Raw genomic sequence first — 14,375 nt, 5'->3', positions numbered from 1 at the left:
TAAAATGAATAAGAAACTCTAAAGTTACTGAGATAGCTTTCCTGAGGCCCTGAACGAAAAACATTCTTTGTGACACTGTCATTTGAACGGGTCACCAAATTTGACCACAACCAAAACAAAAATGAATCTTTTTTTTTTTTGATTATGAAAAGAAAACGGGACTTTAGAAAACCAATTGACAAACCAACATTGTTAAAGTACGACACGACCATCAACAGTGTATAAAATCGCCAAATGTAATTGTGCATTATCAAGACAAAATAATACTCACATTGAGGACTGAAGAAGATCAACAGCCTCTTCCTGTTTCAAGTTTGTGGCAAAGTCCAAGGCAGTCCTTCAATTAAAAGACATCAGTTTTATTGTACAATTTTAAGGTAAGGCGTAGAAAAAAAAGTAGTGTGTTTCCGGTAACATGAAATTTCAGCATAGGGTCGGTAGGTCGGACAAAGTTTTTTTTTAATCATCAAAAATTTAAACAAAATAACCATAAAACAGAACAAGAAGACATTGAACCCGCCGCTGCGCGGCCGCCGCTGCACGGCCGCGGCCGCCGCCACCTATTTAGTTTTCTCCCCGCTTCGGACTCGGGGGGGGGGGGGGGGGGGGGGGGCCCGGGCACGCCGCCGCCTCCGCCGACGTCCTCCTCCGCCCTCGGTGTTTAATCGGCCCATGGTGTTCATCAAATAGTTCGCTGATTTTTTTCGATACATCAATGGATGCTATTTTCTTAACATTATAGTGCGAGCATGGAACTGTAACGCAGAAAACACGGTTTAAACTGTCGTCGCAGATCGCGGCCGCCGCCATGTTTCAATGTTGTTGACAGACGACAGGGCAAACGACGCACGCGCTCAACTTGAATATCGCGAGAGTTTGCACCGATGTAAACCCTCTACACTAAAATGTAGAGGGTTGTTTGAAAAAAATGCAGACCGTAAAGTTTTTTTTCGACGTAGAAATTCTCGGTCGGTCGGGTTACCGGAAACACACTACTTTTTTTTCTACGCCTAATGTAAATGTGAAGATAATTAACATTTCACTTGCGACCGGCAACAGTTCAATGACTTCAATAAATAAATCGATTTGTCATACCATCCATTGAATGCCTTCAAGTTGATGTCAGCGCCCATGTTAAGCAACCGCTCCATCTGAGGTAGGTACCCTCGACCTGCTGTCACCATCAAAGGTGTGGCCCCTGTCTCACTGTGCATGTAGTCAACTAAGCAAATCAATACAAACATGAGGAAACAAATCAAATTCCACATGAAAATATGTAAAACTGTAGAAACTGCGCAACATATTCCATATACAGGTAGACACTACCAACCAAAATGTTTTCTATTACAAATGTTCATTCAGGACTGCCCAGTCATACCATTGACATTTTCATTGAGAATGAGGTTGAAGAGCTGAACAACATATTCCTGGTCTTCATTCACAAAAATGTTCACTATGCAGGAATCCATCTCTTTCTGGATCCATGGCTCCAACAGCTCTAAGCCTTCTCCATCCTGTAACACAAAAAAAAAGAGGCATTTACAAGTTGAGGTCCAAAGATGGATAGATGAAATTGACACACTTTTTTCCCCTTTTTGCAAACAATGCAATCAATTCTGAAGTCTTCTGGAGTCCATGAAGTGATATCTTTGATAAATCAATGTGGGGTTTTGAAGCAGTACCGCCTGAGGGGTTGAAGGTCACGGGCATTAAAATGTTGCTTTTCAGCCTTGCCACTTACATGCAGTGACTTCCTCTCGATTCCCTGAACCTTTTGATATTATGGACCGTAGATGATGAAATCCCTTCATTCCTTGCAATTGTACATTGAGGAACATCGTGCTTAAACGGTCCTAGTTTCTCATGCAGCTGTTCACAAAGAGGTGAACCTTGCCCCATTATTTATTTTGAGTGACTGATCAATTCAAGGAGGCTCCTTTTAATACCTGCTGATGGCACCCACCAGTTCCCAGTTAGCCTGTTCCAAACAGGTGTTTGATGAGCATTCCTCAACTCTCTCAGTCTTTTTTGCCACTTGATCCAGCTTTTACGCCATAAAAATCTAATTTAATGATTAGTGGCTAAAAAAATAAGGTTATCAGTTTGAACATTAAATATCTTGTGTTTCTAGTGCAGGGGTAGGGGTAGGGAACTCAGGTTCCTCGAGAGCCATATGATGCCTGTTTTAGATCCCTCCCGACTCCAATGCCCCCGATTCAAACGATCAGCTCATTAGCAACCCCTGGAGAAGCCTGAAACGAACATGATCAATTGAATCAGGTGTGTTGGAGTCAGGAGAGCTCTAAAATAGGCAGAATGTGGCTCTCGAGGAACCGGAGTTCCCTTCCCCTTTCGAGTGTATTCAATTAAATATAGGTTGAAAATGAATGGCAAATAATTGCATTCTGTTTTTATTTATGTTCAACACAATGTCCCCAATACAATGGAATTGTGTTTGGATATTTCAATGTACAATGATTTTTATTTACCCCCCCCCCCCCCCCCGTCATTTTGTATTTACGGTATTTAGTAGTGATGGGTCCATGAGGCCTCATGAGTCGTGTCGACACAATGACACACTGTGTTGATACTGTACTGATACTGTCTCGCTGACCACTGCCACCTGCTGGACCTTCAAAATCCCTGCAGCCAACCCACTTGACAGACTGAACAAACTTATTTGATGATGACATGTATACAATGCACTACCTCACTCTACCCACAATAGCCACAAGCGCCATTGTTTATGTTGTTGTTTATGCTTTTTATATTGTTTATATTGTCTATACTGTTTTAGATTACATGTCTTTTTATACAGTGTAGCTGCTATCCTTTCTTAGCTGTGTGTGTTTAATGCACAGCATGTTTGCATGCATGTATGCACTGAGGATTGAGAGGAAGAAATTTCATCTATGCTGCATGTCATACATAAAGCATATTTGACAATAAAGATGACATTGACCCTTGACAATATCATTCACATCCATGCATTCATATTGTATCATTCAATGTGTTTCAATAATGTGAAAATCATGTGAATGAGGATGCTTGTGGGCTTTGTCTTCACAAATTTTGATTTAGAAAAATAAGATGCTCCAGTGTTTTAAATTTCAGTCTGTTGCGTTGAATGCATGCTATTTCCCCTGTTGTGGAGAACACTCACACACAATGGAATAAGACATGTCAAAAATCCGAGACAAGGAGATTTTAATAAATACCATATCTTCCAAAAGGAGATCAAAATGGCTCTACACGGCGGACAATTTGTTTTGTCCGGAAGCTGCCCCATAATATGCACGTACTGTAGCAACGTCACTCGAGTGAAGCGCGTCTCAGCAGTCGATAGTCTGCTGCTCTCTGCTGTGAGCGCGAGCACGTACTCGCGGCGCCGACCCAACCCACGCCACATATTAAGCTTTGAACTACGACAACAGCTAAACTAGCCTAGCCGATGTAATGATGGTCAGCAGACAAGGTTTACGTTTTATGTGACTTTTAATAGCAACGTAGCAACATGCGGTGTGCTCACTCGCAGTCACTTTCTGGAACTCCCCCTTATAGGCGGGACCTCTCAATCAACTGGAGTATGACGTACAGTACAAACGTTCATAAAGCACTTCTCATATAATAATAGCCTATTATATGACAGCCGACATGACGCTCGAAGTCAGACGGACACATTTTTTCTGATAATCAGTGTGTTTTCCGTATTGCCCAAACATATATTTTTATTCGAGCGAGGGTGAGGTCTGGCTTGTTTCGGTAATCGGCATCGTGTCGCCAGACGCACTTCCTTAGGATACACTGTGCGGGCTTTTGCTGCGTCGACGCCCCCTGGACTAAGTGGCGCAGCTTGGACTGTGCCAAGCAGCCGATGCAATCTAAACTGCACCGGTGCAGTTCACGTGTCAATTAGCAGCCTGGACTGTGTCAACGCAGCCGATGTGTCAATTAGCAGCCTGGACTGTGTCAACGCAGCCGATGCAGTCTAAACTGCGCCGGTGCAGTTCACGTGTCAATCACGTGACGTAATGAAGCAGCACATGCACCGACACGTGGTTTGCTCTGTGAGCCCGGCGCATGCGTCAACGCATCGGTGTTGCTGGACCCATCACTAGTATTTAGCATTCTGTGTGTTCACAAGCATCTTACCAGTGTCTTAACAGTGCCCCCTGTATCAAGATCATTGCTGCTCCTGTATGAGTCAGAGGATGCCGGGTGTGTGTTCTGTCCATCTTCAACACTGCTTTTCTTCTCTGCTTTTCCCCACTTTGTCCAAAGGTTCTCCGTCTCTTCCTCTGGTAGCAAGAGCCACAGTGAGGTGAATAAGACAATACTGTTTCATTAAAAAAAAAAAAAAAGTCATTAAATATTCCTACATACTTCTCTGGGATTCTTCCTTGCTTTTGCCCACTTCTCTACTGTTAAAACCTGTGAACCTCAAAATGTCTTCCAGAAAACGTTGTTTCACTTCAAACTGTCTTCCTTCCACTACAAATAAAACCCAAAACAATTCATTATCAATTTATGCAAAACGAAAGATGACTTAAAAAACTTCATACAATGAGCAGCAAGAACAAATTAGTCAATTTGACTGTGTGCGATGGTTCGCAGATCCTGATTCATACTATAAAAAAATTAGACAATGTGCGAGAATAGTTTAAAATGCTGAAAGCCGAAAATCAGTGTGGAAGAATTTCCTGTAATGTATGACAATGTGTTCACAGTATAACTTAAATACTGCCCACAAACATCATGTATCTTCCAAGTACTGGCTGCCTTGAGAACCAACAATTGTCTTGGAATCGAGCCTCTATGGCAGGGGTCACCAACGTGGTGCCCGCGGGCACAAGGTAGAACGTGAGGACCACACCAATAGCCCGCCAGTGCGAGTAGAAATTATGATTTAGAAATGCAAACACAGGCAGTATTGTGAGACATCTTTAAGATGATCAGAGCCTGAAAATTAAAATCATTAAGTATTAAAAATAACACATTCTAATATTATTAAATGTAATTTGTACAAATGTTATTTCAGACGTGTATCAATTTGGTAGCCCTTCACACAATCAGGAGGTTGGTGAGCCCTGCTCTGTTGAATTGATTCAATTCATTTTTGGATCGTTTAGATCTGAGATTATGAGTCGATATGAGGCAGACATTAGAGACGTGCCATAAGTCAGCAATGAAAATGTTTCCATCTTGTATTGTGGGGCCAATCGTGAGACCGGTGTTAAAAAGAAACAACTGCTTCAGTTTGACTTTAAAAATCACAGTTTAAAATGGCTTACGATAAATAACAGGACAGGACCAAGTGCCAAAGTACTTGAGGAACAAGTCAACATCCAGAGAAGCACTGGAGAGAACCAGTTTTATTGCAGGTAAGTCCTCAAGTATATCAAGCATCTTCGTGAGCAAAAAGTCAGTGAGACCATCGCGTTCATGCACCTCATCCTTCGAAAACACAGTAAGACAGGTTTTAACATGGCAGATTCATTTCAGCTATCAGGGGTATGAACAAGAACACGCAACTGCACCGAGTGATATTGCAAAAACACTTTCAGAATCTGCAATTGCACAATTAATGCTCACCACAATGACATGTGTGACGGATGCCAGACTGACATCTCCAGCCATAAGTGTCCTGAGTAAAACTCCAGTGGTACAGAAAGTCAGCAGAGTCTTTGGAGAAACCCTATAGATTCAAAGTCAAGAGTCATTTGCACAATCTCATCAAGATTACGAGAAGGAATCAGAATGTTATGCTAAGAGGGGGTTTCTTAAAATTATTTCACACTTTATCAAAAGTATGAAAATCACATCAAATGAACTCTGTCCGGTCTGTGGAAAGATTTGGGAGAATTTATACCTTTCTCGTTTACTGACGTCTTAAACATCTGAACATCTTTTCTTCAGTCATTATATTTATTATTTAATATTTTCTGTCTTTTAGCATACTCTTTGTGGTAGATTTTACGTGACTAACAGTTTGATCATCACAAGCTGCTTGTTTGGGTCACATTTCCAAGGCTCAGCAACGTTTTAGGAGGTAACAAGTGTTGTGACGTAGATAACTCCAAAAGAGATCCATTCCTGCCTTCTGCGAGACACAGTTAATGTTTTCTCCTACTTTTATGGCTTAAACCACATTTGACCAAGACTTTTATTCACCCATTGCCCCACAAAATAAGTTTAAAAATCGATGGCGCTCCTTGTTAGGAATTCTGTTGATGCCATTTTACAGCAATGGCTATCAAAGAGTTAAAGAATCAGCCTCAGACATTGTTTTGCCACCATGGATGCCAATCCTCTGCCAAGGCGGAAAGCTCTGAAATTATTCATCTTGCCGTCCCTCTTTATATAACAAAAAAAATTCTAGACCTTTTAGAACATTTTACAGCGCATTCATTTTACTTTTCACCGGATATCCCAAAAATATATAATTATTTTAAGTAGGAAGTTGTGATTAAAAGGGATTTTACCTGCTCTCCAGTCGAATGTGAAAGCCGACAGTCTTGCCAACTGTCTCTCCCCTCTCGGCTGCCACTCTCTCAGCGACCGTGATGGCAGCCAGGCGTCTCGGCTGAGTACAGAAAATTCTGCAGCGTTCTCCTTTCTTGTTGCAGTCGTCCAGCAGAAACTGTGGAATCTGATCAAACGTATATTACAAATATATACTGTATATGTGTGTGTGTGTGTGTGTGTGTGTGTGTGTGTGTGCGTGCGTGTGTATTTCAGATAACCCCAGACATTGCATTTGAATAAAGAGCACACTTGGTGTTGATTCTTCACCAAAAACAAAACAAAACAAAAAATCAAATTTTATATCTTTGGGGTCAAAGGGCAAAAGGAGCCTAATACTTTCGCCAGGCACGGTACACTTTAATCAAGTACAGCATTAAAAAAATAAAATAAATAGGCACTGGGGTGATACACACACCCGACACAGGGGGCCCACCGCACTTTTTCGAGAAGGACTGACTTAAAGGCATTTAAACAAAGTCATTTGTTGTAGTTTTGGATGCCATTTTTTTTCTACATATGAATATTGGCTTCAAATATCAGTTGTCGACCTCCTTGGCTAGTAATAATTATTAGCCCTGAAAAAAAGCATATCGTTTTTTCACTAGTGTAACGGGCCTAATACTGTATTGGCCCGAATATAAGACGGTGTTTTTTGCATTGAAATAAGACTGAAAAAGTGGGGGTCGTCTTATATTCGGGGTCTAGACATTATACCCATTCACGACGCTAGATGGCGCCAGATATCATTGAAGCGAAAACTTGGCTCCCCAGGCCAAAGTGAACCCCTGTCACGAAGAATAAAAATAGCGGTAGCACGAAGAATAAAAATAAAAAATAGCAGTAAGAAAGAAAAGAGAAAAAAAATAATAGAAGAGATAACAGAAAATGGAGGAACGTAGCGACAATCTGGAGAAAAGTGGGTCGAAGATTGGCCAGGTCAACCGGCAGCTGAGGAGAAGTTATGATGTAATTTACACTTTAGTTGACATGGTTAAATGTAAAAGATATTAAGATTTGAATGAGGCAAAATAACAACTTATATTCGGGCCAATACGGTACTTAAAGGACGACACTGAAGGCACAGGAATTCCACTAAAGGGTATCTGTAAATTTCGAAAATTAACATTGGCATCGATTTTGCAATCACTCTCTTACCTGGGTTGTTTTCCCAGAACCGGTCTCTCCTACAATCAGTACCACCTTGTTCTCTCTAATCAGTCTGACTATCTCTTCTTGGTGCTCATACACAGGTAGCGCACGTCGGAAACTGTCAAACTCCGATGTCCTCCTCGTTGGGGGTACTGCGGAAACGCCACCATCCAAGTGCCCCCTTGGCCTGTTCATGTCAAAGCTGTTGACTGATGGAAGACAGGAGAATATTACACACCTTTTTCCAAATGTGACTATAAAAGCCGAACATTCGCATGACTGCAACTGTTCGTGAGTTGTCATTTATAGGAAAATATTGCAGAACATTTGAAATCTATTATGTCTCATTAGTGGTTTATTGGCCCCCATGGTTACACACTTCAAGACAGGACGACAATGTACACTGCAATTTGTGCAAACTACAGGGCACGAAACGGTACACACGACCCAATTGCATCCACTTTTTTTTTTCAATATATGTAAATGTTGCAGATTTGGTAAGAAAGCTCGTTCTCAGATTTAGACAAATAGGAGAAACACAATGCTTCTGAAAGGTGGCACAGCCAGCTAATGTTTCAAGGTTGTGCAACAACAACATAGACAGCATGAGTGTGGTTTTAGGTTTACAGCTAATCTTGTTGCACAAACTCAGAAGGAGAACACTGATTAGGTGAACAGCATGTCTTTGTGAGATCCCATTCCTAACGCAGGCCGAATAATACCAACATTAGTTTTTCCAATTAGCCTATTGTGATAAAACTAGAAAGCGCAGAATTTGCTAAAGTGTAGCTTTGTGGGTTCATTTCTGCTAACACCACTTTAAACACAAACGCACCGAGTTGTGCAGCAACAGACAGTTTGCTTTTGCTGCTGGCTTGAAGGTCTTCACGCTCTTTACTGGTGATAGGAAACTTCTGAAGAAGGCTGCGGATGGCATGTAAGGAGGTTTGGGAGAGTGTCAGCAGCATGGCGGACCGACGACTGTCGAGGAGATTCTTTTTCCTGATGGTGAGGAAGCGATTTGAGCTTTTCCTGAAACACAAAATATATTACCATTTGTATGTTCTCATGTTCATGTCAACTTTATTGTCAAATGTGCTACATCTGCAACATACAGCACAGAGGACATTTCTTTCCTCAGGAGAGAGAGGAGCCGCTGCGGGTGCCCGCGCCGCCATCAAAAGAACAGTTAACATAAAATGACAAATAATACAACGCAACACAAAAGACACAGACTGCCGTGCAAACTTAACCACTTTTCTGCATACACTTTGTTGTTTAAAGCAGTTATAGATGAAAGTAGAGTGAATCAAAGTGTCCTTTCACCAGTGGATTAAAGACATCATTTCAGTATCTGTAATGCTTAATGCATGAAAAGTCAAAACTCTTAGCTGAAATGATTTTTATATGTTTTATAATTATAGAGAGAGAGAGAGAGAGACAGACAGACAGACACACACACACACACAAACACTTTTATTTTAAATATTATTTCAGTGTATATTTGTTTTTTGTAAAACTGAAATATAAATAAAAATATGAATGCCGTTTTACAAAAAAATTTAATAAAATCGCTACATTTGAATTTACTGATTTTTGGAGAACCTATTTTCCGCAAAATGACTAACAAATGCAACCTTATCTTCATAACTCACCTTTTGCTATTTTTGTGTTCCTTCTTAAATGCCCAATGATGCCACCAAAAGGCATCAAAGTCTGGTCTAATAGAAAGGTAAGTGAATGATAATTTTTACTAAATTTTTACTTTGTGTTCAGCGAATAAATATTTTATGATAGTGACAGTTCAGCTCGGTTCAAATTATGTCACTTTACACTTCTTGGGGGAAAACTGTTGTCAAATTAAGATTTGCAAGTTAAGTAGCATCATGGAACAGATTGTGTTCGAATTTGTGATTGGTGCTCAAATCTGTATTTTTGTCTGCACCCTGTTCGTTGATCTCACCAACGTATCCTGAATGAAAACAGCTCTTGATGAAAGCCCTTCTTTATACTTTCAATAATTCCTACCCTGACGTTCTAGTGAGACATACTTACACTTTGCTTTTAGAAATGTAACCCAAAGCCTGCGCCGCACGATGTATGAAGGCTCTCTCATTAGAAGTAAGCGAAGAAGGAAATTCCATCTCTGTTCATTCGGGGGAGATTAGATTTGGATTGTCATTCCTCGCTGCTCACATTGGAAAATATATAAACTTGACTTACGTAATCATCACATACCTTTCTGGTCGCTATAACGAAACCTCTCCAGAGACAAGTTAATTGAAATTTTGAGTTCTTCATTGATGTGAATGTCTTTGAAGCGACTTGTGATCGAAGACTTCTGTGCTTTCTGGCCCTTGGCTGGGTTTTGCGAAGTCGGGCGGGAATACGGCATGATGCCCTGGAACACATCATAAAATTACTGAACTCACAAAGTTGTTGTGATTTTTAATCACACTAAAATTTATATTGGAACTGTGCAAGATCAAAAACATTTTAACTCTGTCCATTTTGTGTCATACCACGTGTTGAATGTGTCCAAAGCCACCGGAAAAAAAGTCAATCAACACTCAAGAAAAGTGTAGTAACATTTGAAATGAAGTCATTAACTCATTAAATGCCAAGAAAGCCTTAAAATGTACATTAGAATGAAAACATTCTGTGTCAAGGTTGAGTTCTGTCCGTCTTTCTTTCCTTTCATTGGGAAGAGTTGATATGAGTCTGATGCGCTGGGCCTTTAAATTGCAAGCATTTTGACGAAAGACAATGAGACGAAATGCCAGCAGAGGGTCGCAGTCACCGATGTAAAGTACATAGATGAATGGACTAAGTATGCCGTTGTGCGCCCTCGCAGAAGTGAAGCCACCAGTGGCCTACTTACGTTGCCACACGCGAAACCCACCTAACAGGAATACTTTGATTTCTCTGCAGCGTTTTCATGTTATTTTCTGTCTCAACACCGAAAATACCATCGTGTATGGCACATTGTGGTGTCTATGAGTCTGGGTGAAGCGCCAAATCCATATTTCATCTGTAAGAACGGGATTTAAAATTTTGTAGAGCTACTCAGAGATCCGTCTGTATCATGTTATCAGACTAACAACAGTGAAATGTAAGCAAAGCCCATCAAGGACACATTTTGCTCTGAAATCGAAACCTAAATTCTGTCAGGCAAAATGCATGATACTGAGATAATACAATCTGAATGGTCAATGCCAACAGTGAAGTTTGTTCTTTGAGAGGCTCTCATTACTCCGTAGAGGGATCCTAGAGTAAAACACGGACTGCTAAGTGTTTTCAATGGAAAAAAAAAATATATATATATATATACAGTATATCAAGTTATCAGGAACAGTGGCAACGTAAGATCGTTGCCCTGTGGCTTCAGTCGTCACGGGCCTATTGATAGTCAATATTCATAAAAACTGTATTTCTGTGGTCGCGGTGCACAATTTTAGATTAAAAATCCCCTCGCTGTCATGGCGCCAAGGCACAGTCAACAGACCTTTAGTCGGACAGTCTGAAAGATATATTCGAACGGGGCACGTTTATTACTGTATACAGTATATGTATGTATTATGACAGCAAAAGCATGTATGTGTGTCATAAATGAAAAATGGACAAAAACTAACTTGGAAACATGACGAGGATGACGAGCTTGTCACGTGAACAGCCACTGATGCCTGATGAAGCCACCCTGCTAGGTTGGCATTTACTCCGGTGCTTATATTTCACTGAATATATTATTTGCAATCAAAAGCCATTAATTAGTTCTGAATTAACTACCTCATAGAAGGAAACTGCTGTTCAGATGTTAGAGGTGTCACAAAAGAAACAAATGTAAGCATTTTTAAAAAATGACCGTTTTGCCTCATATTTGTTTACACAAAAAGTTGTTTTCTCCAGACTTCGGACAAAGTGGAAGAATTTTTTCAAGCTTACCTATGTTCTATTTCTGATTATTATAGAATGGAAACATGTCGAATCAAACTTTTTTTCTGGCGTGAGAGTCAATTCTTTCATTTGGTAGCCTCGATGTAAAAATGATCAGAGAACAGAATATTCTGCGGGTCTTGAAAAATCTGTCAAAATCGCTGGCACTCAAGAGTTGTGATCAGTGCAAACGGCTGGCATTGAATAAGTGACCGTATCGATGTTGCTTGTACTGTATTAATTTGAAACTAAATACAATCATCTAGTGGTATTTCAAGGTACTTTCAATAATGATCATAGTATTGTACCATTGGGGGGGAAAGTGGCCTCCTTTCCCCCGCGTGTTCGTTGAATTTCGGACGAGGAGAATGTTAGTAATCCAAAATACAGGCTGGAGTCGATAAACAGTTTCTTCTAAGCTTTTAATAACACAATATTCCGGGCAGCCGCGGTTTACAGACAATGGCTGCGTGTCACGAGTGCGAAGCAGGAAGGGATTCACATCATTTTTATATCATCAGAAGGGCGGCACCAAAACTCAAGGTGTGACATCATAACTTTCGTTTCTCCTAAACCGATTCTCATCTTGTATCAACTAGTGCATTCCAATGTTTGTGCGTCTCCAGTAGGGAGTGTTCCAATTCTAGGTGACGATTGTTTCAAGGACGCCAAGCTACGTTGTGGGCATGGGAAAGTTATACAGCATGACTGAATATGAGCAGCATACACATGTGTATACACAATTTCCCCTCCCCCCAACAGTACATATTTGTTAAATGTGTTTGAATATTTTGTACACACAGACAAAATATTGTGTCAACCGTTACAACTGTGGCAAAGCAAATACCACAATTTTCCATTCATACATCATTGTTTGATAATCAACGTGATCACGTTAGACTTGCTTACATCAGGGGCCCTTTTCGTGTGTACTTTTACCTGTCTTTTTGCAGTATTACAGTCGACCTCAAAAGGAAAGTCAGAAAACCATGAGCAAAGACTTCATCTGAGGGAGAGAATAAGCGATTATGAATTTACAGGTCCTAGAATTTTTCTGTTGTGGTACACTTACACACCCGTGCACTAGGTTTTATTTACCATTAGAGCTGAAATTGTACTTAGTGATAAAACAGTCTAGTCTCCGCAACAACGTATAATACAGTACAATCACATGTTTGAGGCAGCTGGCGAAAGACAATACTCTCATAAAACGTGGTCGGGTGTGACAATGCATAAGAAACAATAGTTTCATATTTTACATCTCTTCCCCTCAACACAAGTAAATTAGCTAATTATAAAATCTTAAGTTTCCACGTGGGAAATTAGCTTAAATCTCCGCCATACGCTCCCCAAAACAACTACTTAACAATGACAGTATTCTGTATGAATGACAGTATCAACTCTTAACCCAGATATGTACATGAGTGAAAATAATGCGTTCGGGAAATGAATTAATAAATGAACAATCTTACCTCACTTTCAATTCTCCCCATCATGTTTTGAACGGGAATCCTCTTTTTCTTCTTCCTCGTCTTAAATTTATTTGATTTGCGAGGTTGAGCCAGCGTTAAGGTACATTACCGCCACCTACCGGGTTGGAGTGTTAATCACGAGACTCCAAATGTATTAGAATGACCAGGTGGCAGGAAATGAAAAAAAAATACTTGCCATTCTTTTCATTAAACTATCCATCCATCCATCATCTGTAACGCGTTTCCTTACTAGGGTTGCTGAATTCTTTTAAATGTAATTAACTGCAACTGGCACAGTTGCTGATGCGTATCACTTGCTTTATTCCCACAAGCGGTAACAGAATGTCCATTCATTCGGGAGCTGCTATCAGCCGCAGCTCATGGCCAGTCACCCAACATACTTACTGCCTGCTTAAACCAACCTTCAGGCTTATGTGGCACTCCTACCCTTACATCTGCAATATTCCATTGATTCCTTGATTTTCTGTTCATTTGCTCTTCCTGCTCAAAGACAATACAAATAAACAAAGCAAACAAAAAACATCACTACAATAGGATTATGGGTTGATGACTGTATCTGTAACTTTTAATGATGTGCCGTGAGATTTCGCTGATGTAAAGTACGAGACTTGGTTGAATAAATGTAGATTCGCACTACTTTGGATGACTTTCTGCTGCAGATATCTGTTCAAAACACACCCCGTCCATCATTGCTCGGTGCTCCTATTTGGGCCTGATAATTTTTTATATGACGCTCATATGGATCCCCATGTTTTTTTCTGCCAACCATTTTAAAAGTCATTCATCTTTTTACATTTCTCCTGAACCAGAGTGTCTTGTTTTCAGGTCAGCTTTTCACCAAAAAAACATACTTGGAAATTGCATACTAACATTTTTAAGCATTTGGCCGTGTAATATCACAGACAACCTGATGATGTCTGAAAAAACCCCATCTAACTTACAGCCCCAATTTGACCAGCCCCATACCACCTCAATTGCATTTTCTCTTGAATCAACTTTAAATTTTGTACTTGTGTCCAAAGAGTCTGAACATATGGATTTTTATTTTCCAGTTTATCAAAGATGTCAATGACCATTATACTAAACTGTACTGGACTGCAAACACTACCTCATGGGGTACCGTTTTCAACTCTACATACAGTATTTTCGAGTAGTGTGTATGCACCGACTTCTATTTTTCAACACCCACTTATACAGTGTCCCACCTAAATTACTTCTTTTGATCTAAAAAAAATCCCACATAGTCTAAAAATCATACTGACCTACAACACTATA

The 14,375-nt window shown here is 40.2% G+C and overlaps 1 protein-coding gene across 2 annotated transcripts in view; it reads right to left on the bottom strand.

The window, feature by feature from the left end:
* ythdc2 (YTH domain containing 2) overlaps positions 1–13,140 on the bottom strand; it is a 35,022-nt gene extending 21,882 nt beyond the window's left edge. Inside the window, exons 1-14 of one of the 2 annotated variants that reach the window (XM_086134923.1) lie at positions 13,080–13,140; positions 12,547–12,613; positions 9,913–10,075; positions 9,730–9,820; positions 8,510–8,706; positions 7,681–7,883; positions 6,483–6,649; positions 5,593–5,695; positions 5,292–5,454; positions 4,384–4,491; positions 4,153–4,298; positions 1,379–1,514; positions 1,096–1,222; positions 272–337 (exon numbers count right to left, since the gene is read on the bottom strand). In XM_086134923.1, coding sequence (XP_085991049.1) covers positions 272–337; positions 1,096–1,222; positions 1,379–1,514; positions 4,153–4,298; positions 4,384–4,491; positions 5,292–5,454; positions 5,593–5,695; positions 6,483–6,649; positions 7,681–7,883; positions 8,510–8,706; positions 9,730–9,820; positions 9,913–10,069 — 1,664 coding nt within the window. In that variant the 5' untranslated portion in view covers positions 10,070–10,075; positions 12,547–12,613; positions 13,080–13,140. Of the gene's footprint in view, positions 1–271; positions 338–1,095; positions 1,223–1,378; positions 1,515–4,152; positions 4,299–4,383; positions 4,492–5,291; positions 5,455–5,592; positions 5,696–6,482; positions 6,650–7,680; positions 7,884–8,509; positions 8,707–9,729; positions 9,821–9,912; positions 10,076–11,915; positions 12,092–12,546; positions 12,614–13,079 lie in introns of those variants that run through there. The other variant, XM_086134922.1, reaches the window with a different exon arrangement.
* Between the last annotated feature and the right edge of the window lie 1,235 nt (positions 13,141–14,375).

The sequence above is a fragment of the Hippocampus guttulatus genome, chromosome 17 (assembly GCF_054856545.1).
Source record: "Hippocampus guttulatus isolate MCC_2025c chromosome 17, RoL_Hgut_1.0, whole genome shotgun sequence".
NCBI lineage: Eukaryota > Metazoa > Chordata > Actinopteri > Syngnathiformes > Syngnathidae > Hippocampus > Hippocampus guttulatus.
The sequence above is the reverse complement of the archived record's forward strand: the minus strand, read 5'-3'. Positions and strand labels throughout refer to the sequence as shown.